The sequence below is a fragment of the Dunckerocampus dactyliophorus genome, chromosome 7, assembly GCF_027744805.1.
Source record: "Dunckerocampus dactyliophorus isolate RoL2022-P2 chromosome 7, RoL_Ddac_1.1, whole genome shotgun sequence".
In the NCBI taxonomy this organism is placed as follows: domain Eukaryota; kingdom Metazoa; phylum Chordata; class Actinopteri; order Syngnathiformes; family Syngnathidae; genus Dunckerocampus; species Dunckerocampus dactyliophorus.
In genome coordinates this window covers 23,202,976-23,230,013 of record NC_072825.1, presented here as the reverse complement: position 1 = coordinate 23,230,013, position 27,038 = coordinate 23,202,976, and the positions used below count along the sequence as shown (strand labels likewise).

Sequence of the window (27,038 nt, the reverse complement as noted above, 5' to 3'; positions counted from 1 at the left end):
CTGTGTTTGCAGTACCTATCAAGTAGATGACAACACAGCCTCTCAGCCTACAGTGCTTAATGGACTTTTTATGGGGTTGTCTTGTGATCGCATGACCTATGGCACCTTGGCCCCTCAGTGGCTCTTTGGAAAAGTAGATCAGAAACATGCGCAAGCCAAAAGTGGGGATGAAAAGACTGGTCCTGGTCCAAAACGTTCTGGAAAAAATGCATCAAGTGTATGGTGTACCAATAGGGATTATTTGGGATGTTTACAAACAGGAAAAAAAACTTGCTTTGGGTCTGGTAGACATTATTTCTTAGCTTACTACTGAATGAGTGAAACTAGAATGACCTTATTGGCGTCATGAGACTGGTGTGGTGCATAAGCGTAAGTAGTAGTGACCTTAATGACTAAAGCTGAATGACAGTTAAATGTAGCCTTAATATGACACCATAGGGCATTGATCAGGTGTGTAGGTTTAATGAAGTTAACAAGGTTGAAGACATAGTCTTTATTTCTTTGCAAGATGACACCTTAAGGCCAAAGTCACATTTCCAATGTTCAGAAATCATACCAAATAAAGAAAATCGTAACATAAAAATGATCACAAAAAAGCGATACAGTAAATACAGTCCCATTCTTGTAACTGAAATTCCCACCTGGCTCATTTAGTGTTTAAGTGTCATTGTTGGGGCAGTCTTTAATGCTCCTCATGTTGGATAATATAACCTCTGAAAGTGAAAGGAGTGTTGTATTGTTGAATTTTCAGCGAATATGAGGGGGAAAAAGAGCTGACAAGACCTGACCTGTTGACTGGGGGCTCATGTAACTCCGTGTCGTTTGACAGTTTTGTGGGGAACAAATGCACCCTCACTCACAATGACAGCAGCCCTGTGTAGCGCCAGGCCTGCTATAGTAAGGCTTCTTCTGTTGGAGGAGACACTTTACTGTCCCTCCTCCTCCTCACGCAAGAACTGGAATACAGAAGAGAAATCTTTACTGGCATAACCGCGGGCGCACATCATTCGATATATCTGATGGGCTAAAGAGCCAAGCGGGACAGGGGTCTTGGTGCTGGTGGCTGTGTTCTGGGCCAGACCTAGATCCTGGAAATAAAAAGAACACAACTTAAAAGAAATACTGACTCACAGCCTTCACATTATTATACACCATAACATTTTGTATAATTTCTACAAAAAGTAACACACTGTTATCACAAGAAAACGCTCCCATTTCTTTTTCATTCAATTTTTTCGTTGTTAAATCTTGTTTACCTTATACGTGCCCAAATTGTGTCCACTTTGAGTTAATGGCAAAAATCAAATAAACCTCCCACATCGAACACCCATGGGGATGTACAATTTGATGAAAAAGTGGTAGCTTAATGGCTATCTCATGTAGAAAAAGTGAGAAAGACATCTGCTGCTGTTAGTTATGGCCATGTACTGTATGGAGAGGGCAAACCTAAATGGGACGTTATTTTAGGAGTAAAATGAACAGACCTTAGCCATGAGTTGGGTGCCAAAGCCTCCCTGGTAGTTATTTGCTGAGGGTACTCCCTCCATCACGCCAGGCACAGGATTGTAGGTGTCACTTGACCAGCAACGGCCTGAACTCATGTTTAGGATCTGGGCCAACAGTTTGGGATCAAGACCAAGTCTGGGAGTAAAAGGCAAACAAATACATTTTCTGCCGTAAGTAGATTTCTTAAAATTTCTGACCAATATTCTGTTACAACAACAATATTGTGTTACCTGATTCCCAAATTCATCGTTTCGGATGTCCCAATCATTCCAATAGCAAGGAGCATGTTGTTACAGATTTTGGCAGCCTATTCCAAAAAAAAGCAAAACAACATTGATATCAGGTTAACCCTTGTATTTAAACATCTTAACTTGGCAAATGAGTTGAGCAAATATGCAAGGAAAGTGGTTTTGTCACAGAAAGAATTGTCAGTTCATACCTGTCCAGTTCCAACTTGACCACAGTAGATCACGTTGGCTCCCATGCAGCTGAGTAACTCTTTAGCGGCAGTAAATTCTTCCTCCGCTCCTCCCACCATAAAAGTCAATTTTCCTGAATTGGCAGCACCCACACCTAGAATGGAAATCATGTGACAGTCATGGTTTGCTCCTAGTTTAATATTGTTCTTTAGAGTTTGATGCATGGTTGGATGAATAGCAGTAGAGGAAAATCAGATCAATGTGCTCATAAAACTGCCATGTGGGTTCAGGTTCACATCTCACTCACAGTGGAACCAAAAACAGATACAAGAATATCTGCTATTATACCATACAGTATCACTTTCAAGTCAAAGAGACGCTCAACAATAAATGACGTGAAGGGAACATAAAACTTTTTGATCCATAATAAGTAGTTGTCAGATGACAAATAGACCATTCCAAAAAAAAAAAAAACAGTCAATTTAAGAAAGTGAACTTTGAACTGTCTAAATTGACAGAATCATGATGGTTAATATGGGGTTAAAAAACAAGCCACAGGAGTACCAGGAAATGTTGGAATCAGTCATCACGTTTACAGGAAGCTAATGGAGAGAAGCCAACATTTCCATAAGGTTTCCCAGCTTTTGGGCCTTGTGAGCAATCTGGCAGTATATAATTTGGTTCTAGGTAGAGATGTAGAACCCAATTTAAGCATCATCGCGTTTTAAGATTCCCCCCAAAAAAGCCAATGGGGGATTTAGAGTTCGGAAAGGCAACACTCATCAGTGAATTAGCCTATACACCGAAAGTCAAATACAGCCAATGGGATGTCATATCAGTTGAAACTAGTTGGGTCCTTGCATGGTTTCACATGAAGAATCAACTATAAGACACATGCTGACTCAATTAGGTTCCCAACACCATGTGCGCTTTTAAAGTTTATGATTCAACCATACAAGATTATACAGGAATTGCCAGCCACTGTACTTCTTTTGATTGCTGCTCAAAAAAAAAAAGTTTCCCTCCTATGATCTACAGCTTGTTGATTGAAGTCAGACACACACATTTAGTTGCATGTCTTGCAGTATGTCACGACACTGACGCACACATATACGCACTTCAAACTACATGCACTTTTAGTGAGGCTGTGGCAACTTTTAATTGCAGAGCTACAGTATGCTCTTGAATGAGGAGATAAGAGTTCAAGAAAACTTCTGTTCTGCATGGACCTCCAAGAAACACAGCACCCTTAACATATTACTTATAAAGCAAGGAAACTTACAGGGGAACCTCAGTTAGCGTACGCCCCAGTTAGCGTAATGGTTTAATTGTATTTGAACATGCATACAGGTTACAATGGAATACATCACATAATTCAGTTCGCAATTCCACATGTCCAAAAGGAGTAGGAAGAAGCAAAGCTTATTTAATCCTACCCCTCATCCATTTCACATCAACTGCAATACATTTATTCACTTCCTGTATTCCAATGTAGTCTTTACCAGCTAATACATGGGAAAATTATAGGTAATGTAACAATGTAGTAATATAATTGTCAAGGTTCTTCCTCAATCATATTAAATAATAATCACATATTAGTATAATAAATAAATAATAATCAGTTTAAACAGACATAACTGAACTGAGTTGTAATAATAATAATAATAATAATAGGCGAGTACTGACAATGAACTCACAAGAATGAAGAATAATGAGTGTTACAGTGATGAGACATAGCATTTTGTAGTGGTTCAAAACTCTTCTTCCTTGTATTTTACAAATACCAGCTACTTGTATTGTTTCCTGAAATCGCTCATCTGGGTACTTTGAGTTCCTTACTCAATCCGTCCATAATTTGATTCCACATACTGAGATGCTGTGGGTTTTTAGCGTTGTTGTCGCATAAAAGTGTTTTAAGTTTACTTTTTCCCTGAGATCTTATTTCTCCTCTCTTGTTGACTAGTATTTTATGACATTTTTGGGTAGCAGGTTATTGTTTGCTTTATGGATAATTGTAGCTGTTTGAAAAATGACTAGATCTGCGAATTTTAATATTTGTGATTTTAAAAATAGAGGATTTGTATGTTCTCTATACAAGGTGTTATGGATTATCCAAACTGATCTTTTTTGCAGTACATTTACCAAATTAAGATTACTTTTATAGTTATTACCCCATATTCTTTGGTTTACATAAAAAATATACACAAATTTTGCCCTGGGTCTCGTACAATATGGCATGCGTCTTGTGTTAACACACTGCCTGAGTCCAACTGTGTTCGCAACCTATTTTTATCACAAAAGATTATCATGATCTCAAAATAAAAACGGGAACTGGAAGCCATCTTCCCCCAGCCTGTCTATGACATCATCAGTGGCTGACTCTGTCGTTCTATGCTAAGTCTCTGCTCTTCTTATTGATCACGGCTGCAAAAATCACTCATAGCAAAACACAAAGTTCGTGTTGATCCCCGCTCAGCCCTCACCACTGCCTCATAGTCATCTTTGTCAATAATTAAGTCTTCAATCAAGGTAATAGTGATGCTAAATGTTCATTTATCCCTCTCATTTATATGCATTTCAAATGTTTTTTTGGATGTACAACTATAATCGTAAAGAAAGTGTTTTGTGTGGTAACATTTTGGATGCCCAGAAGAGATTAATTGGATTTGAATTATGCACTATGGCAAAAATTGATTCTGTTAGAGCAGTGGTCCCCAACCCCCAGGCCGTGGGTTATTTGGTACCGGGCCGCACAGAAAGAAAAAATAATTTCCAATATTTAACTTTTTATGTTTTATTTTGAAAAGTGGCCAGATTCTCTCTGTTACATCCGTCTCACTTGACGCATGTCCATTGTGCGTGTGCTAACTTTATCTCATGCCGCACAGATAGACTACTACTGTATTTTTTTTCTTTCACCTCATATTTGGTCTCAAATTCTGATACTATGTGGGAATGCATAAAGGTAAGTTTTGATGACTTATTCAGTGCTAATGTGCACATTTGTCTCAAGTGAATTCATGCTAGCACACTGCCTTTTACCACACACGTCAAATGGGGATGTAATAATCTCTCTGGAAAAACTTGGCTGCTTTCGGCCGCTTATAGCAGCGATCTTTTCCTTGCGGTCACCACCCAAAGCTCATGACCATAGGTGAGAGTAGGAAAGCATATCGACCGGTAAATTGAGAGCTTTGCCTTACGGCTCAGCTCCCTCTTCATCACAACCGACCGATGCAGAGTCGTCATCACTGCAGACGCCACACCAATTCGCCTGTCGATCTTGCGTTCCATCATTCCCTCACTCATGAACAAGACCCCGAGGTACTTAAACTCCTCCACTTGGGGCAGGATCTCATCCCCGACCCGGAGATGACACTCCACCCTTTTTCAGGCAAGAACCATGGACTCGGACTTCAGGTGCTGATTCTCATCCTGGCCGCTTTACACTCCGCTGCAAACCGATCCAGTGAGAGTTGAAGGGAACGGTTTGATGAAGCCAACAGGACCACATCATCTGCAAAAAGCAGAGACCCAACCCTGCAGCCACCAAACCGGATCCCATCAACGCCATGGCTGTGCCTAGAAATTCTGCCCATAAAAGTCATGTCAACGGTGACAAAGGGCAGCCCTGGCGGAATCCAACACTCACTGGAAACGGGAGCTGACTTATTGCCGGCAATGCAGACCAAACTCTGACACTGGTCATACAGGGAACGAACAGCCTGAATTAGGTTGTCCGGGACCCCATATTTTCGGAGTACTCCCCACAGAATTCCTTGAGGAACACGGTCGAATGACTTCTCCAAATCCACAAAACACATGTAGACTGGTTGGGCAAACTAAATTTTTTAAAAATAATAATAATAATAATATTAATACATTAAAAAAAACACAACAATCCCCTAAAGACTATTATTCAAGCAGTATAGGCTTAGAATTCATATAATTTCTGCTCAATAGAGTGCAACACTCTACAAACGTCTCCAAAAGGTCCCGTCAGTTTTTACTGGGTCAATGATTGTCACGGGAAAATGCTCAAAAGAGGCTGAGACTGTCTTGGCAAAGGGGGTTTGATTTATGTTGGGTGGAATAAAGTCTGTTATTTATTATTAATCTATATGTGGACTTTAGAGCACAAACATTGTGTGTATATACAGTCTTACTAAACTCTGGAGTTTTAGACCACCCACCTTATACTGTAACACCACAGCAGCAAGCCAAACCACATCCTCAAAAATGTACGTAAGGTAGAATAAACACCCTGCTGCTCAATGGGAACATTAACATTCTGATCTAAGGGCATCTTTGGGTTTGTACACCAAATAGTATACTGTGCCTATAGTTCAATTATGAATATAAAACTCACCTCCTGACACAGGTGCATCCATAAAAACTGCACCCATCTTCTCAGCAGCTGCTGCCATCTCTTTTGAAACTGCTGGATCAATTGTACTAGAGTCAATGAGCAGGGAGCCCTTTTTCACATTCCTGTTAAAAAAAAAAAAAAGCAAAATTACAATGTAGTCTGGAAACTGTACTACCTACTAGTTTAATTATTTGTGCAAATATATAACAAACGAAATGCATACTTGAGAATACCATTAGATCCAGTATACACTTCAATAACATTGGGATTTGAGGGAAGCATGGTGATAATACGGTCAGCCTTGTCTGCTACCTCTGCAGGATTATCAACAATCTGTGGAAATGCACAAACATCACAATGGATGCAGACAACAAGCAGTTGGAAGCAGTTTAAAATGATTAAAAAAAGAAGCTTGGCTATATCTTTTACTATCTCACCTGGGCACCCAGATCTTGAACTTCCTTGCAGGACTCGGGGAAGACATCGGTGGCAATGACTGGGTAGCCGTGCTTCAGCAAATTCTTGGCCATTGGGTTTCCCATATTGCCCAGGCCAATAAAGCCCACCTGTGTCTTGGAGGCCATAGACCTCGTAGAGGCTTTCACACAATGGTTGAATGCTTATTATAGCCGGGATACTAGAATTTTTTTTGTAAATTCACTGAACAAACTGTGTGAACAAACAAACAACTGTGTCATTAGCTAACATGGCTAAATAGTATTTAATGCTATTTTAACAGCTGGATTTGATGAAAGTTGATTGGTCATGCCTGTTCAGTTTAGCGCAGAGATGATGTCATAAAAAAGGTGACTGTTGTCGTTCGGTGTGACTGGCACATGTTGTGTTGAATAAATGGAGCCGACACGCCCTCTCCATAGACCATAAGTTTGTGAGTTTTTGTCCTGCAAAGAGTGACTCTACACCCCCTACACCTCAGACGCTACACTATTAAGCAGTATGTAGTACTTTCTTAACATACAGTTAATAGTATAACACATAAGTAGTAATTCACATCAACTTACCTATTTTGTGTTAATATGCATGTATAAAGTTTGTACTTTAATAAAAACAAGACAACTACACTTTAGTATGCAACACACAAGCAATAAACTGCAGTATGACTGAAAGGAAGAAAGAAGTTGTACTTTATGAATGAATCGGATTGATTTGCAAAAATACACAACACAGTAATAAATATATACACAGACAACAGTAAATAGGCAGAAAAAAGTGTTTAGTCATTTAAGCATATTTAAAAGTTTTCCCGCTTAAATCGTCGTGCCTTCTGAAGCGGCTACAGAGGGCAAAGTCCTATGACAGTGAGTGCAGTTATTACACTATTTCTGAAACACAAGACCAGCAGTGGCAGACAACGGCACACATTAGCCATTAATAGTTGGAAACAGTACCAAAGCTGGTATATTTCACGGCTCACTTTAACAGGTTCGAGAAACTATCATTAGGTTGCAAACGAGCTGAAACTAAGACGAAGAAACGCTCCTAAAATTATCAAAATGACAACAGTAGCCCCCCCAAAACTAGCTAAACAATGTGTCGAAAATGTACTGAAACTTCGCTTTAAGCATTTTTTGCAACATTGGGCGGACCGCTCGGTAGCAAAAACGCTTAAACACCAACAAGTAAACGCGACGCCTGTCAAGACTTAAGTTGGGAAAACCTTACCAATCGCAAAGTCAACATTCTTGCACCGACTCCTGACCATGTACCGAGTCCCTCTGAGCACAGCCGCCATACTTGTCTCCCCTTTACCCTGCTGGCTGACGTAATGTTACATTCTTCAATGACAGGTTCCTTAGCCAATCACATAGCGCTCCTAACCCCTATGAGTGGCAGGGGCGGGTCACCGTTGCAATATTTTGCCCAAGTATTTTATTTATTTTATTTATTTATTTTATGTAGGGCGTAGGAAGGAAGATCAAAGCACATAATTAGCTGAAGACGGACATTTATTTTATTTATTTTTAAAATATTTATATTAAGATATTTTTTTCTTGTCTACAGTCTAAAAACAGTCATCTGAAATATATTGGTTACATCAAAAATTTAACTAAGTTAAGTCATAATTTCCAAATGAAGAGAATGTTAAGCCTTATATTTTATACACGATGATTATTTTCATTTATAATATCTTCATCCTTGATTAAACAAACTGATACAACTTTTTTTAGTGCTTTGTTAAATTTTTATTCTCTCTGGCATTTTTCTTAGAAATATATTTTTCGTGTCTTTTTTGACACGCGTGGGATTCCCAAGCGACTGCCTGCCTATCTCGGAAATGACGTAGTGTTGTTGTTCCAGGAAGAGGACACGGGAAAGCACTGAACTGCGTCAACATTCTTTTTTATGAAACATTTGGATTTTAGTCGCTGCTCAAGCATGGCAGCCGGGTATGTATGCAGTTTATTTCTTCGTGATGTTGTGAGCAATGTGTTTTTTGTTGAAATGTACTGTGTTAAACATGGCTTTTAAGAGCTAACTCGGGAGTCGGCGTTTGCTAACTGTTGACGTTAGCTAACCGTCCTCTAATTGGTAGGGAAGTCGTAGCAGTGCCAGCGAGGAGTTTTGTGTTAAACTATTGTACTACTGTAATGTATTTTCACGTGTAGTAGAGCAAGGTTTTCGTTGAGTAGTTCAGTTACTATATAATTAAAGCGTACTCCTGTCTTGGTAAACATATGGCTAACGTTAGCCATAGCTGACAGTCTAATCTCTGTAGGCCTCACCCTGCAGTTAAGTACAGTACATGACAGATAGTTTCAGCCAAATGTCTTTATGACAATTTTCGGGCTTTGAGCTTCATGTATCGTGTATACACAAAAGTCAACTGCTGGAGAATCAGCAGAATTGGGCAGAAAGAGATTTGCAACTAAAAACCTCATAAGGCATCGCTTTGAAGTTTAAGTACACGTCGTGCCACTATTCTGTATTAACGTTCAGGGATGTAGTAAGATTTATAAATAGACTGGGCTGAGTTCTGAACCATTTTAAACACTGATAACCCTTTTTAATATTACGTAGTTGTCCATGACAGCCTGTTGAATAGCAAACATTACACAACAAGGTCATACCAGCAAAACTGTGTTCAAATTATTTGTAACTACAAAGAGTTTTGTAAGACGTGAACTTTACAATGACAGTGCATAATAATAGGTTTTGTCTGAATGTTGGTTTGGAGAGATTGGAGACATTGTTGACATTTGAAACGCAACACCTCTCCCAGGATTGCTTTCTCTGAACCTTGACCCACATTCACATGGATGCGTTACCAAGACAGCAACGCAATGTGAGACTCCCAAGACTTGACTATGCTACAGTCGTGGACACTACGCCCGCCCTTCTGAGGGAGTTTTGATTCTTTGCTGATCTTCGGTTTGACTTGCAGTTCTTTGCTAAAGTGCTAGGGGCAGTGTTTTGGCTCCTGTCATTGAGTAGCTACAAGGAAGTATGATACAATTGCTCATATATGTGAATTTCTACATAAGACACTTGTCAATTTGCTCCATTGTTTCTTTTGTTTTGGTGGATTTAAAAATGGCGCTTTCGCATGAGGTAAAAACAAGAAAGGCTACATACCGGAAGAAAGCATAACAATTACCGCTCTGCAGTCCGTGTTGCCTTTGACACGAGGTTATATTTTTTGGGGGGTGCCTGTCAAGCACCGCTGGAGGGTTTGGAGGGGGAGGAGCGAGCCTGCATGACTTGAGCGGGTCCTGCGATGCTGCACAATGAAGCCCAGTAATGAAACAACTTTTATAAGAGTAGTGCTTGTATCACAATACAGTCTTCACCTCGCAATATCGCAGGTCTTCCAGAAATGAATGAATTAATGAAATGATCGGTGTTTTGTGGTAGACTATGGTCTACTGTATTATTAGTTAAAACATAAAATGCAAGTGATATGTAGCATTCTGGTCACTAGGCGGCAGTAATGCCACAAAAAAATTCTCCTCCGATCCCAGGGGGAAGTGGTAAGTTGTTGGCTTCATAAGTTTAGAAGAAATAAATTGGAGGGTAACTGGTTATCTTGCTAACTCATTAGCTCGCCAGCTTGCTAGCTAGCGGCCGTCTTTGGAGTCCCTGCAGCATAAGAGCTGCAATGTGGTGTAAACAATAATAGGGGTGTAAAGGTGTCTCTAGGGGTATTATTTCATGTCTAGAGAGCTCTAATAATGTTAAAAAACGTATTTAGAATTCATTAAATTTATTAACATTGAATCCTCCATTGCGGAAATTAATTTAATGCGGTCAGGTCTGGTACCAATTAACTGCTATAAATGAGGGATGACTGTAATCAAATATGCCTTTTTAAGTTTCAGAGAAATGTATACAAATGATCAAATCTTACAAATCATATCATTGTCTCATGTCTGTCGTTATGTCATTTCAGTTTTAGCCGATGCTGACTGATTCATGGCGTTGATTGGGGACGGACATTTATTAGACAACAACATGGACATGTCAAACTTTGCCCACGTCATCTTCCAGAATGTATGGAAGAGCTACCTGCCTCACGCTGCACTGGAGTGTCACTATACCCTCACACAGTTCATCAAACCACACCCAAAGGACTGGGTTGGCATTTTCAAGGTAAATAACCATGATCAGCATTTTTTAATGCATGTAAATCTATTAATTGCAAAACTATATTAACGTGTTTTGTGTTGTGAGTCAACCGCTGATGACATCATAGATGGACGCGTAAAATAACTGGCTTCCAGTTACAGATGCCATTTTGTTAGCTAACTAATAGAATGCTAACAAGGAAAGACATTTTGTGATGAAAATACGTGAACAACGCAGATGGACTCACGCAGTGTATTAAGAACGCGACAAGACACACACCATATTGTACTCTAACTGGAGAATGTACGCAAACTGAGGCAAAATTGTGCTGTAAATTTTTGACGTTAGCCGAAAAACACGCTAATGGGGCGGACGCTAACCGAGAGAATTCAGAGCCCAGCCCCGTATCCACTTAAATATCTCTTTGGTGACTTTAAGGTGGTTTTGTACAAGAATTTGTTTTTCAGTTAATAGTGGGGTAATATTGGCAGGTGAGCATACGTCCTGTTGGTACAGACCTGATCAAAATCTTAAGACCAGTTGAAAAATTGCTAGAATTTTCATTTTGCACATTTGGATCTTAATGAGGTTTTAAGTAGAGCTACAATATGCAAAAACAAGAACGGGGAGTGAGACAAAAAACACTTTGAAAAAGTAATTTATTAAAAACAACAATTAAACCGAAATAGGCTGTTTATCAGCTGATCAAAAGTTTAAGACTACAGGCTATAAAAGCCAAAATCTGTGCAAATTTTTCATTTTCTGTCAGGCATTCACACTGTCATGCCCTCCTGATGGCTAAAGCTAAGAAGCTTTCTCTTTTTGAACGTGGTCGGATTGTCGAGCTGCATAAGCAAGGCCTCTCGCTGCGTGCCATTGCTGCTGAGGTTGGGTGCAGTAAATCAGTCATTCTACATTTTTGGAAAGATCCTGAGCATTATGGAACAAAAAGGTCAAGTGGTAGACCCAAAAAAACACGCTTACGTGCAGATTTGCAGCGGGCATCCCTCATGACTGAGTGTGTGGTAACAGCTGGGTTTTTCAACAGGACAACACTGTAGTTCACAATGTTAGCTTGACCAAAGACTTCTTCAGGGAGAATAACATCACTCTTTTGGTCCATCCTGCATGTTCCCCTCATTTAAATCCCATAGAGAACATTTGGGGATGGATGGCAAGGGAAGTTTATAAAAATGGCCATCAGTTCCAGACAGTTGATGCCCTTGGTGAAGCCATCTTCACCACTTGGAGCAATGTTCCCACTAGCCTCCTGGAAACACTCGCATCAAGCATGCCCAAAGCAATTTTTGAAGTGATTAACAAGAATGATGGAGCTACTCATTACTGAGTCCTACAGAGAACACTTTTTGTTCTGTTTTGGAGAGTTTTTTGTTATTTTTTGAGCAATGGTCTTAAACTTTTGATCAGCTGATAAACTGCCTATTTCACTTTAATTGTTGTTTTCAATAAATTACTTTTTCAAAGTGCCTTTTGTCTCACTCCCCCTTCTTGCTTTTGCATATTGTAGCTCTACTTAAAACCTCATTAAGATCCAAATGTGCAAAATGCAAATTCTATTAAGCTCTAATGGGAACACGGTGTTTTGTTTGCTTTATTGGCTATGTTTACATGCAGCCAAATAACCTTATCATAACCGGAATATTAGCAATAATCCGGTTGCGCATGGCCATGTAAACACCAATAACCCTTTTGAAAAACCTGAATACTACCCCTGGGTTACTCCTTTTCTAACCTGAAAATCGGGTAATGTATACGCCTATCAGGATATCCCGATCAAAAGGAACATTCATTTGTGTTCTGCGCATGTTCTATTCGAAATGAATCTTGTGTCTTTTGCAGGAACTACTTGTAAACATGACGACACGCAAAACCCCACACTTTTGGAGCAAGGGGGAAACAAGCCACCTTCTTAGTGTGGTGAAAGACAGGAACATTATGTCTTTTATTGACGGTAGAAAGTACAGCAATAGCGAAATCTATCAGAAGGTGAGCAAGCAGTTACGCGAAGCAGGGTTTGTACGAACGCATCTTTAAAAATGTCCATAGATGTGGATGGCACCGCTCCAGCTCCATTTCCTATTACTTTACGTTCTCGCCTTCCATTAATGAAGAAAGTGAGACAGAATAGTGTCATGTACTGGTGGTGGGTCAGTACCAGCACCAAAACGCAAACAAAGGCGTTCATTATCCACCATGCCGGTGTTGTTGTTGTTTTTGGAAACAGGAAGAAGCGGAAATGACGCGCATTGCGTCATGACGTTTTCCGTGTGTCGAGACGTTGTCTGTGCAGGGTTTTTTTTTTTTGACGTCGCGCATGTAAACGGGTTATTCTGAATGTTTCAGAAACCGGAATATTGACCTTAACCTGAATATTGGCTGCATGTAAACGTAGTCATTGATAATGACTTGTGTTTGTCCTCGCCTGTCTCAGTGTGTTTGTCCAAGAAGAGCTATTGTACACTTTATCCACTGTAATCTGAACTTGTCCATCATAATAGATGTCATATATCACCTAAAACGTAGCATTAAGGAATGGGAAAGGAGGACACAAACGTTAGCACACTAGCATAGCAATGTGAGCTACAGTGCTAACATTACACAGCAACAGCAACATAATGATAGGTTAGCCTATTTGCTGACAATAAAAACAAAATGATAAAACTTACAGCTCCCACATCTGTAATTGACTGAGATAGTCGGCAGAGACCCAGGCTTTATTTTAAGATGTGTAGCAAAGCTTGCTTTACGAAGCTGTTCAAAGCTGTGAACTAGTGGTGGGCGTATATACACAGAGCGGGCTAATCTCGATTGGGGCTGGTCAGATGTGGTGTCATGAGGAAGGAGAGTTTTCATACATGATGTCATATTTGAGACCCTTTTCTCTGGTAAGTGGAGAAAGCAAGGTTTTTCTTAGCGTCTTGGAGCACATATTACTGAAATTGTGCATAGTAATATTTAAAACAAGATGATTTAGCAACTATTAATGTATAGAATATATTATGATTTTTTGTTGTCATATTCACTATAGTAGCAACAGCAGTTTTAGGTTTCTGTTCCAGTATCTGGGGTGTGACATAAGAGGAGTGTGTAACCATGTGTTTACTTAGCTTATACAATCATACATCTTACATCGGGGTTTCCCTTAGGATTTTTTGAAGCTGTGGTGGTGGGCTGCAAGGGAGGATCGGACTGCCGCCGCTGTGTCATGCCGCTGCTGCGTCTGCAATTAAAAAAAAAAAGACAAATAGCAGAAACCCTGTACATGTACAGTATTGTTTTCATGACGCTGTATGTGGGGAGCTGTGCAGCATCACGTCATATTATGTAATGTCTAGAGCACTGATCCTCAATAGGCAGCACACAGGCCACGTTTGGCCTGCCAAAGCTTTCCATTTAAGACTAGAAGTCCCAAAGCCCAGCTATTTGGCTTTTCTAACTTTCATTGCCAAAGAAAAGCCAAGTGACTAGATTAGTTTAATATTAATCTTAGTTTAATATCCTAATATATTCAGAGAATCAGTCATCATCTGTGAACCGCTAATCTGGCAGGTAATGGCTGCGTTTACAAAACCAAGGTGGGTAATTGTAGGTTATTGAGTTATTAATTTTAAACCATACAGCCTTTCGGCTATCCTCTGGGCTGTCCTGCTCCCAAAGCACATGTGACAAACTCCTGGCCTACGCTGGAATTTCACCCAGACCACGGAACTGTTTGAAAAACAGTGCAGAGTGATACAAAGTGCTTGCAACAAACTGCTCATTCACTTCCTATTTCGGTCAGAACTACTCCTTTGGCTTTGCTTCAGCCAGAGTGGCCACAGTATTATATGCAGCACTAATGCCATGACTATTGTAACTAAGGGTGCCAGATTCAGATCAAAAGTAACAATAATTTAATTGTACACGAGTAAAAAAGACACAATTTTAACTATTACACCGTTTGTACAAAATAACACACTTTAGAGGCATAAAACAGTCAAAATTGATAATTTTACCTACAACAAAGTATGCTGAGTAATGCTTCATCCGCCCATTCCACAGCTGTTAATGCTTCTGGGTTACACATCTTGTGGATTGTGATGTTTTTGTGTGGATATAAAATACTGCTTTTGCCTGGACGTTAAGAGGATGGTGAGGAGGTGGCCGATCAACGATCATTGTATTGAAATGAACAACCACGCTACAACCAACGTCGTCAACCATAGTCATATGGCTGCCGTCTCTCATTGCTTTCCTTGCTCGCCTCAGTGACGGAAATGAGAAATTTCAAGCAGGAATGAACAGACACGAACACGGATATTTTGAAAAATGCACACTTCGGTATTAAAAAAAAAATTCCCACGAGTGAAGATTTACCACATAAAAACACACACAATATTTTCTATTTTTTTAGCCTGGATTATTGGGGCATGTCCTGTCAACTGTTTGTGTGTTTGTTGGCTAAAGGAACCAGAAGGTTTTTATTACTTTCAATATGCAGAAATATACAAGTGTTGAAAATGTCTGGATAAATATTGAGTTTTGGTCCCCTGTGTTGAGTTTGACACCCCAGATAAAGCATTAAAGCAGAACTAGAAATGCAGTACAGATGACAAAATATAGACACGGAACTTAACATGAAAATTGGCTTGCAGTATCTGAGTGAATCATGTAAATGTTTCTGGCAGTGCTGACTGATGATTGACTGCTGCCAAATTCTTGCATCGGCTTGTTTGCCGGAATTGCTGATACGCTTGAATTTGTGTTACCTTACCACAGTTAGTCTTCCTTCCAACCAGGTTGTGAATTAGGCTTTTCTTACTTTTTTTTAGTGCGTATAAATGTAATGTCTGGAGTCTTATTGTTTTCAATGAGTGTTGTTTTGAGTGTTAACTTCATGTCTTATTGAGCGTTAACTTCATGTAACTTCCTACCTGAGTATATTGTTATTATTCTTCCTCTCACCTTGTTCCTATTTTTAACACTCATTTTTGAGGATGTGGTTCTGATTATATGGTACGTTTTTGCCGAACACTGCTGAACCTCTTGTGAGGTACAGAGCAGTCTTTCCCACAGGACTGCAATATGTTTGCGGCAGTAGGTTGTGGGGGGTGCCTTCATGTTACAGTCTCCAAAAGTGTCCAACTAACAAGACCAGAAAAAGTTGCTAGGTTTGGCACTAGTCGCTTTTTTGAAAAACAGAATGTAGAGGGGTCTGAATATTCGCTAAATATAGCAACAAAGTCAGTAAGTCGGCAGCTCATCTCTCCTGCTACGTCGTCTTATTTTCTGGCATACCAAGTGCGTATGAAATGTCAGTTTTTCGCATTCCTACCGTTGCTGATTGTTTTTCTGTTTTAGTAATATCATTTGATCAAGCCTTTTCTATCATTCCATGCTACTAAACAAGTAATAAAAGTAGGTATAATTCGTTCTGATATTGGATCGATGTCAGTATTAGCCTATATTCAAGGCTGTGACATTGGAATTGTATCGGAAGTGAAAAAGTTGTATCGGGACACCTGTGGTATATATACACAACCTCAGAGGTTGTTCGACTTTAAAGGTTCTACTGTATCTGAGAATGACATGACATTGGCTGACAGCCTAATAACATTTACATGTTTTCATGTTAGACTTGACGGCTCAAGTCAAACTAAAACCATAAATCTCACGACAAAATTATATACGAGACATTTTCTTGCTCTTGTCACGCTGGCAAATGCAGCCTTTGACTTTTGGCCTTTTGGAGCATTTCCGATGCAGAGTGACTAGAAGTTGCTCCGAGGCGCATGGAGGAATGGGGTTTGGGCAGGTTCTCAGGGGGAGGTACCGGAGAAAGCTAGCACAGCTTTGTAATTAACGTGGCTCACTCAGTATGTGATTCATGAACACTTCCTGCATGTGTTCAGTCTGACTGGCACTTGGACGGCCTCCTGTTGGCTTTTACTCGATGACTTTGCTTTAACATGAGATTTGAGACATTTGATGATAATGCTGTCTTTTTATTGACACTGCCACAAATGCATCATACTTAAAACCTTTTGTTGACACTCTCATGTAGCTAAATAACTAAAATATTACATTACAATATAACACCTCAGTATTTAGCAACATTCTTAAATCAAATATTCTCTGAAGGTGTCAATCAAAAGTGGGTATTATTACGTGTAGTGTTACTGTGTATACATGCATTGTAGGCATGTCTGAGGCAACTGAAAGAGTTGGTCTCAGGAGTTTTCACCCACTGCCACTAATGAGTGGACTGGCGGGGGCTTGCCTTCAGTAATGACATAAACTCACTATGTGCATGTTTTAATTGCTTCCTGTTCTTTACTGCTCGAGGCTGGAACTGCACTGCTTAACAACTGGGGGTTTTGCCGCAACGGAGCCTTCTATCTCTAGCTCTGATGAATACTCACTGTATTTTAGCCACAGGCTTTTGGTACATGGGTGAGAAAATAACACAGGCAATCTGACCTCAGATAGATATGCAAGGCATGGCGCAAGTGACACATTGCAGCTTGTTTGTCACAGAATGTGGATGGAAGCAGGTTTGTTTCGGATGCACGTGAGAGGGTGTGTATTAAAGGCTGTTCGCTCCATGTGAATCTTGATTTTGACGGTTTTATGACAGCAGGCAGAAGTCCCCAATAAGATCAGTTACCAACACATAAAATGCGTACACTTCAATCAATTTAATTTTCAGGTCACCTTTATGTATGATTTTCACCTATTTTCCTCTCCGAGTTAGACATGAGTTGATGCAACAACATGCGGCTGGGTGGCCAGTAGTTAGAATTATTCACGAAAGTTGCTGCGTTCGTACTTGTACACTATCACCTCAACAACTGCAGGATTCCTGTGTGCAACGTCTTGGGAGTCTCCCTTTTTGACGTCTCCATTGTTATTATATTATACTGATGTGGTGAGGACGTCTGGTTGATTGGATTTCCCGCAATGTCTCACACAGGTCGGCTGGAGTACCGCAAGGGACTATTACACATTCCTGTGGTCCCCCCTCCCTGAGAACTATGTGGACGGCACCGCAGTCAACAGAACAGTGGTCTTTCAGGGTAAGATTATAGCGTTACATCATTTGATATCTTTTAATAAACCACATGATGGATGACTATTTTAGGTAAGAGCGTAATGGTAAAGGCTGGTGTTTGTGGCAAATCAATTGTTTGTGTTTTCATTGAACTATTTCATAAGTGACATAACACAAAAGCTTTCTCACATCCTTTTCTAGGATATTATGTGCCCAATGATGACGGAGAGTTCTACCAGTTCTGCTATGTGACCCACAAAGGGGAGATTCGGGGAGCCAGCACACCTTTCCTTTTCCGTGCCAAGAGCCCCTCGGAGGAAGAGCTGTTGACTGTGGAGGATGAATGTAACTCTGACATCCTGGTGGTCACCACCAAGGCTGGCTTTCTTGAGGTAACGCCACCATCAGCGGCATCCTTAAATGCAGACACTGACGTAAGCCATGTGCACATAAACCACTGTATCTTAATACGAAACCTTTTGGAATTATTTAAAAGCATAGTTTTAACAGCAGAACGGTTTGTTTATCCCCTTACATGAAGTTATTGCATTTTGTGCCAGACTGACATAGTGGTGCCTTTCAATACTTTAATGGGATTTAGCATAAATAGCAATAGATGTGTGACAATGTTGCTGCTTTTTCAGATTGTCTATAATAATATTTGACATCCTATGAATGCATTTTCAAGTGTTCAACACATTTTCTGTATGATTGTAAACTTACATTTTCATTTGGCCCAACAGTGGAGACCATTGGAAAATAGATTAGTATAGTATAGTGAATACAATGTAGCCTATAACCTAGATCAGGGGTCACCAACGTGGTGCCCGCGGGCACCAGGTAGCCCCCCACGACCACATGAGGTGCCCGCAAGCCTGCCTTTCATTCAGGTTTTCAGTTAATAATGAAAGAACAGTAGAAAGAAATGCATTCTGAAATACAAAATGTGAGTTGTGGATACCAGCTTTTTGTTAATGTTCTGGTAAAACAAGCATATTGGCTCTGTTTGGGTTTAAAATAAGCTCTGAAAATAAATGATACAAAAATGAGTAGCTTTTGGCCATTTTCATTTTGTAAAAGTAGCTCTCACAAGGAAAAACTTTGGTGACCCCTGACCTAGATAATTAAATTGAAAATAATTCAAAAAACATCTTGGAGTCAGAAATACAGTACAAGAAAAGTGTTCAATGAGCTCGTTGCATAATTAAACTAATACCTGGTTTAAAAACAAGTCCAAAGCATGATTTTGTACCCACCATGCTTCACAGGCAGTATGGGGTTTTCTTCTGTTCTACCAAGAAAAACAACTAGGCCCAGCCAAAATTTTGCAAGTTCATCTCAAGAAGTTAACAAGTGAAATTGTCTGTGCAGCAAAAGGTGGAAGAAGCTCAGAGGGACAAAGATGAGCTGGTCAAAAAGATGGCTCTGCTGCAGCAGGAGTTGGAGCAGTTGGAAGCAGCCAAGGAGAGCCTGCAGAAAGAGTGTGAGCAGGAGAAGGAGAACTACGCCATGTTGAAACGACAGAATCAAGTAAGAGAAGGATGCAGGAGAAAGTCAACTTTTTGCAGCACACACATACTTTGAACACAGCGGGGAAATCATATAAAGTGGAACCTTGGCTTTCGTCATTAATTTGTACCAAAAGGATGGACACATTACAAATGAAATAGCTAAATGAACATTTAATTTAACATGACTTTTATCTTTATTGAAGACTACCAAACACAGATGAGTGGAGGGAAGAGCCATACAGACGCTCTTTCATTCTAGGCCGTTTATTGTAAATTTCAGCAGCAGGCACAATCATCATTACTCATACTGGGCCGGCTCATGTTATGTGTCTTTGTTAAACCATTCCGCTTGGAACCTGTGTTGACTAAGGAACCTTTATATTACAATCCTATTGGAACAGACACCACCTACGTATTTTGCTTCAACTTTTTCTTTTGATATCTTTATCAAAGTTCTGCCATTTGCAACTTGTTTTTGCAGCTGTCCTAAATAAAAAAAAAAAAACAACACAGATTCCTCAAACACTCATAAACACGTGGTGCGTTTGAACGCCTTATCAGCGCTTGGTGCAGTGCTTGAAAGGAGGAACGAAGGAGACAGATACAGAGTTGTTTATCATTCTGTGTGTGTTTTATGAACACATAACCTACCAACACACACACATGCACACACACACACGCGCACCCACACACACACAATAAAGTTGAATAAAGATTCGGAATGTGTCTGTAGTGTCCCAACTTAAAAAAGAGCCACTATTCCGCACAGAGTCACCAATGCGTGGATGTTTTTCTTTGGGCATTCGACTAGTTTTTTTAGGCACATTTTTTGGCCGTATGACAACCAAAACAGTGTATCAAAACCCAGACATATTTGTGGCAATCATTTTTGATGAAAAATTCTACCAAAACCGCGCGGCGAATGAAAACCGAGGTTCCAGTTGATTTCCTCATTTAGTTTAAAATGAGGGAAACTCACCACGACCCAAATGGTCTTTTAGCACCCCCTAGTGAAAGACAGCCCTATTTAAACATTTGCCTCCCCAAAGCATAAATCACACTATTTACAAATACGTATGTCTGTATTATCAGAGTCAGTATCCAATGGTTTTATAGCACTTGCCTTAAGTCTTAAAAGTAATTATTCATTTGGCTGTCTACTGCCGTAAATCTGCTCGTTTCAAAACATCATTGACAAGAGGGTGTGTTGGCTGATTTTGTGGCTGTTCATTTTGTGGCCATAATTGTATGTTTTTTTTATGCGGTGTGAATATAAATTTTAAAATGAACAATATTCACAATATCATGTTTTAGATTATGGGGACATATACTTGAAAGTTGAAAGTAAAATTAATTTGTGGAACAAATTTGATGTATAATTATTTGTATCCAATATTTTATTATTTAAGGGCACATACTTGGAATTATTTTTTTTTTTTTACATTTAGAAGCTGGTTTTATTTATAATTCAGTAATCATGACACAGTGTGTAATAATTAAGACTAGTAACGTCAGACTATATCTGGTGCCTTCCAGGAGGTGCAGGCTTCTGCTAAGGCCCTGCAAGAGGAGAAGGAGGAAGTAAAGAGGAGACTGGAAGAGGCCACGTCCAAGGTGTTACAGCTGGAGGAAGACCTTATTGGAGTCACCCAGAGAGGCCTGCAAAAGGAAACTGAGCTTGACTGGTAAGTACCTGCAACTTTACCTAATTGTTGAATATTTGCATTCCCAAGTTCATTTTTATAGATAGTTATTAATAGAATATCCACATCCAATAGTATTAAAATGTTACAGTATGATGCACATTTTACTCAATAATTTGATGTCATCTTTAATGAACAGAAAGTTCCTGTAGCTGTATACAGTATATTATCCTTACACCAGCTTTTGCTGTTTGAAATTGGTGGTAAAAAATTCACATTTACATCTAAATGTAGGTCACATGGTAACTGTTTTGATGTTGTGTTTTGTAGCCTCAAGGATAGAATGAAAAAACTAACTGCAGAGAAGGAAACCCTTGAGTCTCAAGTCAACAACGAGAGAGATGAGAAGGAACTGTACAAGGTAATATATTCTGGTAGTGTTATGTGTTATATTTTTATATTGGGATAAAGCTCCTCCTTACAGGTTCTGGTGTTATTGGGCTAAAATTAAAAGCAGCATTGCCATGGCAAGGTGCCAGGATGTGCCAGCAAGGAGCTCTCATGCCACATAATCATTTTCTCAATTTGATGGCAGCATTTTTCTTGACAACTATGTTCAGTGACAGCTTTATGTCATGTACGATTTGCAGCTTTTGTTCAAATATATAATACATTGCATCAAAAGGGAGGTCCACTTTATCGGCTTTTCCTGTTTCTCTTTTGAACCTCTTTTTATTACTGTGATTATTTTGCACACTTTTTCCCAAACATACAGTTTAAAGTGGGCTTGCCTTATTGAGCAGTCTTCTGCTGGGGCTGGTGCTTCTGAATCTTTGTTGTGGTGGGCACGGCACAGGAAATGGGAGTGCCACAAACTACACAGTCACCACGGAAATGTAAAAAAAATAACCCATAACTAATTTAACTTTGTGTTGGCTTGTCCTTTCCCAAATCATTTTTTGTCATTTAAGTCACAGTACAGTTATTTTGATTTGTCACATGCTCTTTATTACATGATTCTGATGGAATAAATATGACAAATGGCTTCTATTTTGAATAATCAGCTCTCTCATGCCCTTGTGTGTGTGTGCATCAGATTCACCTGAAAAACCGTGAGTTGGAGAACACTAAGCTAAGTGCGGAGCTGCAGATGCTGAAGTCGGTGGATGTAAACAAAGACAACACCATTGCTCAGTTTAAAGAGGAGGTGGGACGCCTGCAGATGTGCCTTACAGAGAAAGAGAAGCAGTACAGAGAAATCATGGCCAAAGTTTCCCCCTTGGTACACACTGATCAAGCCATAGATGATATTAAGAATTTTGTGAGAAGTGCCTTTTTTGCATAGAACATGTTCATTGATCTAACAGGGAGATTTGAAGGCACTGAAGGAGCAGCTGCGGCAGAAAGAGGAGCAGCTCCAGGCCAACCAGCAGCAGTCCACCCTACTGGCTGCGGAGCTGAGGGACGCGTCGAGCACTCGCGACCGCACCATGTCCGAGTTGTACCATATGAAGCTAGAGGCTGATGCCCTACGACAGGCCAAGGCTGAGGCTCAGGCTCAATGTGCTCGCCTGGAGAGCCTGGTGGAGCAGATGAGGGCAGAGGCCAAACAAGAGGCTGTAAGTCACTACTCTTATGAGGAAAAAATGAATACAGGCTTCAGGAAATCTCCCATCTACTGACTCATTCTCACTCTTACTGATGCTGCTTGACTTCCAGTATTTACATGTTTTCTCATGAGAAATAATCTTAACATTCTTACCGTAGTTATCATTCAAGTGTAAAAATTTGTTCACCGCCACTGCTGCTAATGAAACATACAAACAAAATAAAACACCCAGTCTTACCTCATCTCACTTAACATTCTTAATGGCCACACAAGTGTAAAAATAAGTTAACCTAGTAAAAGGTAATAAACACCCAGCAGACACTCTATGTAAGTTTTGATAGGAATTAATGATACGCGTATGTATGGTGACCCTGGATTCTTACTGCTGTGAGCCAAAGAAAAGGCATAACACACAGTTATGCCTTTATGCAGGGGTGTCCAAACATTTTTCAACTCAGGCTGCATATAGAAAAGGATGCGTGTGCCGCTATGATACATTTTGTGCAATAGTGTAATATCTTAACAACTATATGGTGTTTAAAAAAAATAATAATAATAATAAATGATCGCCGTTTCGTGGTTTACTATGGCCTATTGTTAGTCAAGTTACATGTAGCATTCTGGTCACTAGGCATCAGTAATGTTATGAGACATGACATTAGATTATATTACCTTTTACACTGCATGCTGAACCGACATGCCATGGCTGAAATGGAGTGACTAAAAGATTCTTTCATTCCGTGTGGAAGTGGTAAGATATTGGCTTCTTTTTCCTCCTTCCCCACTCCCATTTGAAACACTTTTTAAAGTTTAGAATAAGTAAATTGGCGAGGCTAACTAGGTAGCTTGGTAGCTTGCTGTGCTAACAGCAGCTGTCTTTTGTCCATGCAGTGATCCCGTAGCCTGCGCAGTGTGATAATTGAGTGTAAAAGTGACTGGGGTGTTATTTCATGTCTAACAGGGCTCTAATAATGTGAAAACCCGTATTTACAAAGTCATAAACAGGTTTTCTATTATCTTCTCCACGAAAAGATTCCATTTATTAATATTGAATCCTACTTTACGGAAATTCACTTCTCGCAGTCGGGCCTGGAGCCAATTAACCTCAATAAACATATAACTATGTCATTAAGAATGAATTTTAATTTTAAAAGAAGGCAAAATTTTAAGAATGGCTGTTGCCCTAGTGATGCATTTTTAATGCTTGCTGAGCTGATTTTTCCACATTTCTCTAGCATTTCCACTATATTGTGCAATTTCAAAACATTTTTTCTTCACTACCTCTGAGGTAAGTCCCCTGTATACAGTATTTACATTTAATAAGCACATGAAAGATGAACCAAAAAGTGTTTCACAGTTACACCTACCCTTTATTTTACCATAATAACTGCCAGTAATTTTGTTTTTGATTTTTTTCTATCATTTTGGAAAGATGTCTCTGTCTGATAATAATAATCTGATAATACAACACATTGACTGTAACCTGCAGGCCAAAGCAGAAGAAGATATCTGTAGTACAGACCCAGCTCTTGTAGCAGAGCTGCAGAGAGAGGTGGAAGACCTGAAGCTGCGGCTGCACATGGCCGCAGAGCACTACAAGGAGAAATATAAGGACTGTACGCGGCTGCAAAAACAAGTGCTGAAACTGTCTGAGCAGCAAGGGGTCTGTCCACTACACAACATTGCACGGTGCTGGAATTAACGGAATTAACAGAGCTTTGCTCTTTAATCATGTTTCCTCTGTTTAGGAGCAGAAGAGAGGCTCAACACAAGAGCTGATGACGGTACCGTTATCAGTGAGTCCAGACACGTCTGTGCCAGGTATTTTAAAAAGGTTCACTTTTTTTCACAAGGCATGTACTTGCTGTAGCACAATGCACTTGTGCTTGATTATCTGATAAGCCTTCATGATCCTCTCAGGGAGTCCTGGTTCTGCAGATCCCATGCTGGAGGCCATCATCCAGGAGAAGCTCAAAGGCATCAGCAGAGAGGCTTCTGACAGAAATGACAAATGCAGGAAATACAAGCAGATGTTAATGGTAAAAACTATTTATGGATTTTCTGTGCTCTCTGTGTTGTTATTTACACAACATTCACTTGGCATTGCTTTTTAAGGAGGAGAAGGAACGGAGCTGCATGTTCGCCGATGAACTTTCTAAGATGGAGCTGAAATTTAAGGAGCAACTGAAGGTTAACGACAACCTGAAGCTGCAGCTGGCGTCAGAGGAAGACCGCTGCAAGGTGGGCGCAACAGTAGAGGCAAACTTTTGTTGGTGGCTTTTTTCCACACCCAAACCATCCAAACAGTATGTCAAACACTGGCTGCAGCACGTGTGTATACAGGGGGAACGTAGCTTTTATATAGCTTGTCACCATCGTATGAGATTCCTTTGGTATCCGTTCCCAAGCCTGTGCTATTCTTGGTTTGCTGTTTTGTTTAGTTTAGTCTTTTTTTAGATTTAGATTTATTATCATTATGCATATATAAGTACAAGGTAATTGTAGTTTGGCACCTATCCAGATATGCAAAAAACAGCATTTGCAGAAATGTACAGTGAATGCGTATAAAGCATGACATATAGATTGTTGAATAGACATAATGTACACGTTATGGAGATGGTATGGACATAACATACAGAACAAGGTGAGATGAACATACTACAGTGATTGAGATAATATGGATAGCTACACAGAGACGTATTTAGTCATTTGGGGGCCAAGGCAAACCCAGTCATTGGGGTCCTCCACATCCTGCTACTGTAGTGACAAAAGTTTTATCCTCACCTCAACACAAGGTCTTCAATGTGGGCAGCCGCTAGTTACATAGCCACATTTACATAATCAACTAAGTTAGTAGATGATAAACATGAATATTTAATTATTTAGTACTACCAGAGTAGTAATAACAAGTGCGAATATTAAAACAAATCTGAATTTATTTCCTGAACAAGATAAAGTCCTTGAAATCCTCCTAGGGGATTATTATTACCTAACAAGTGAATCAACGCTTAGGGGGCATAATGAAGGTGAAAAAGTAGGGGTGTCTTAGAATTGTAGACTATTCGACGATTTGATTCAGCGGAGTCAGATTTGACTATCAATCTTGTCGTCGAATCGCATTGTAGAAACGGGTGTACAGTATTGTGTAGTTCTGAGCTGCTGTTCAGGGTGTGGGCTATAGATGGCAATGACGTTCTGTATGGTAGGTTAGAGCAAGGAAATAAGTCCGTAGAAGGCAAGAACTAGGAAGTGTTGACTACTGGTCATGCTGTATTTTAGCTTTTCATGAACATTAAAATACAGGGAAAATATGGGAAACTATTAAAACAGGAGAGCACTGGGAAAAGAAGGGCAAAATACGGGAGTTTCCCGGGGGAAACAGGAGGGTTGACAGGAATGGTGTGCACATGGCCTTAGCCTCATCGGGTCACGTGACTGTTGCGTCCTCAATGTATGGCTAATGTAAGTTGGGCTTTTGATTATATCTGTCCCTGTCAACACAATCCTTGTGACAGTGTTGTTTATGAGCAGGCCCGTCTGCAAGACAACACTTTACGGCTGTTTATGTCCGCCACTGGAGACAAGTGAAGCTTGGCTCGCAAGTGTCCTCTCCAGTTGCCGGCCTAATGCTTCGCTTGGCTCAGGGCAGGCGGATATTTGCCGTGGTGTCTCTGAGAAACTCAAACAGAGCAGGACCGAACATAAATCAACGCTCGGCAAAGAGGAATCTTTTGTCGTGCAAATCAGTTCATGTCACATACACACACACACACACGTTTCAATGGTCTTGTATGTCTTCTATGAGCAACACATGACATATGAAGGAAAAGCAAAGGCATTGTTTATCCTTTTGTTTACTGCAGAGCCAGGTAGCCGAGAAGGGGCGGGAGCTAAAGGATCTGAAGGGCACACTAGCTCTTGTTGTGAGAGAGAAGGAAAAACTGGAGGTTTGTGAGCGCTTTCATTTTCTGGTTTATAGACTCTTTCCAGTGCCTGGTCTTGAGTGTGAAATGTCTCCTAATTGTAAAAGCAAAGTCAATGTGTTCTTATTTTCCATTCCATTAGTTTGGACCACAGCAAGGCCTAAAATGACCTGAAGTAAGGTTTGGCGGTAATGCTGGTGCAGCTTTAAGGAGCAGAAAGACCCAATTTGAGGTTCAGACTGCAAATTCAACTGGCGTCTGCTACGAGCAAATAAAACAAAAATGTCCCATTCCCTTAGAAAGAGATCAGTTCTGTCTCTTAGGCTACGTTCACACTGCAGGGTATGATGCCCAATTCAAATTTTTTGGTAAATTCAATTTTCTATGTGATTGTTAACATTACCAAAATAATGCGACTTGTCA

At 40.0% G+C, this 27,038-nt stretch overlaps 2 protein-coding genes across 4 annotated transcripts in view; one reads left to right on the top strand and one right to left on the bottom strand.

Annotated features, from left to right (window-relative positions):
• Window positions 1-306: 306 nt before the first annotated feature.
• On the bottom strand, window positions 307-8,090 carry hibadhb (3-hydroxyisobutyrate dehydrogenase b). The gene is made up of 8 exons (XM_054781598.1): window positions 7,978-8,090; window positions 6,732-6,892; window positions 6,518-6,627; window positions 6,295-6,416; window positions 1,946-2,079; window positions 1,737-1,813; window positions 1,485-1,641; window positions 307-1,088 (listed from the first exon to the last, which is right to left on the bottom strand). The coding sequence occupies exons 1-8, from the start codon at window positions 8,045-8,047 to the stop codon at window positions 927-929; spliced, it is 993 nt and encodes a 330-aa protein (XP_054637573.1). The 5' UTR covers window positions 8,048-8,090; the 3' UTR covers window positions 307-926.
• Window positions 8,091-8,534: 444 nt separating this feature from the next.
• tax1bp1b (Tax1 (human T-cell leukemia virus type I) binding protein 1b) overlaps window positions 8,535-27,038 on the top strand; it is a 23,924-nt gene continuing 5,420 nt past the window's right edge. For 2 of the 3 annotated variants that reach the window (XM_054781830.1, XM_054781828.1), the window contains exons 1-14: window positions 8,535-8,702; window positions 10,703-10,902; window positions 17,852-17,954; window positions 18,131-18,321; window positions 19,301-19,459; window positions 20,977-21,125; window positions 21,414-21,504; window positions 22,180-22,365; window positions 22,451-22,702; window positions 24,182-24,355; window positions 24,441-24,513; window positions 24,613-24,731; window positions 24,808-24,933; window positions 26,556-26,639. In XM_054781830.1, coding sequence (XP_054637805.1) covers window positions 10,726-10,902; window positions 17,852-17,954; window positions 18,131-18,321; window positions 19,301-19,459; window positions 20,977-21,125; window positions 21,414-21,504; window positions 22,180-22,365; window positions 22,451-22,702; window positions 24,182-24,355; window positions 24,441-24,513; window positions 24,613-24,731; window positions 24,808-24,933; window positions 26,556-26,639 — 1,884 coding nt within the window. In that variant the 5' untranslated portion in view covers window positions 8,535-8,702; window positions 10,703-10,725. The remainder of the gene's footprint in view (window positions 8,703-10,702; window positions 10,903-17,851; window positions 17,955-18,130; window positions 18,322-19,300; window positions 19,460-20,976; window positions 21,126-21,413; window positions 21,505-22,179; window positions 22,366-22,450; window positions 22,703-24,181; window positions 24,356-24,440; window positions 24,514-24,612; window positions 24,732-24,807; window positions 24,934-26,555; window positions 26,640-27,038) is intronic. The other variant, XM_054781829.1, reaches the window with a different exon arrangement.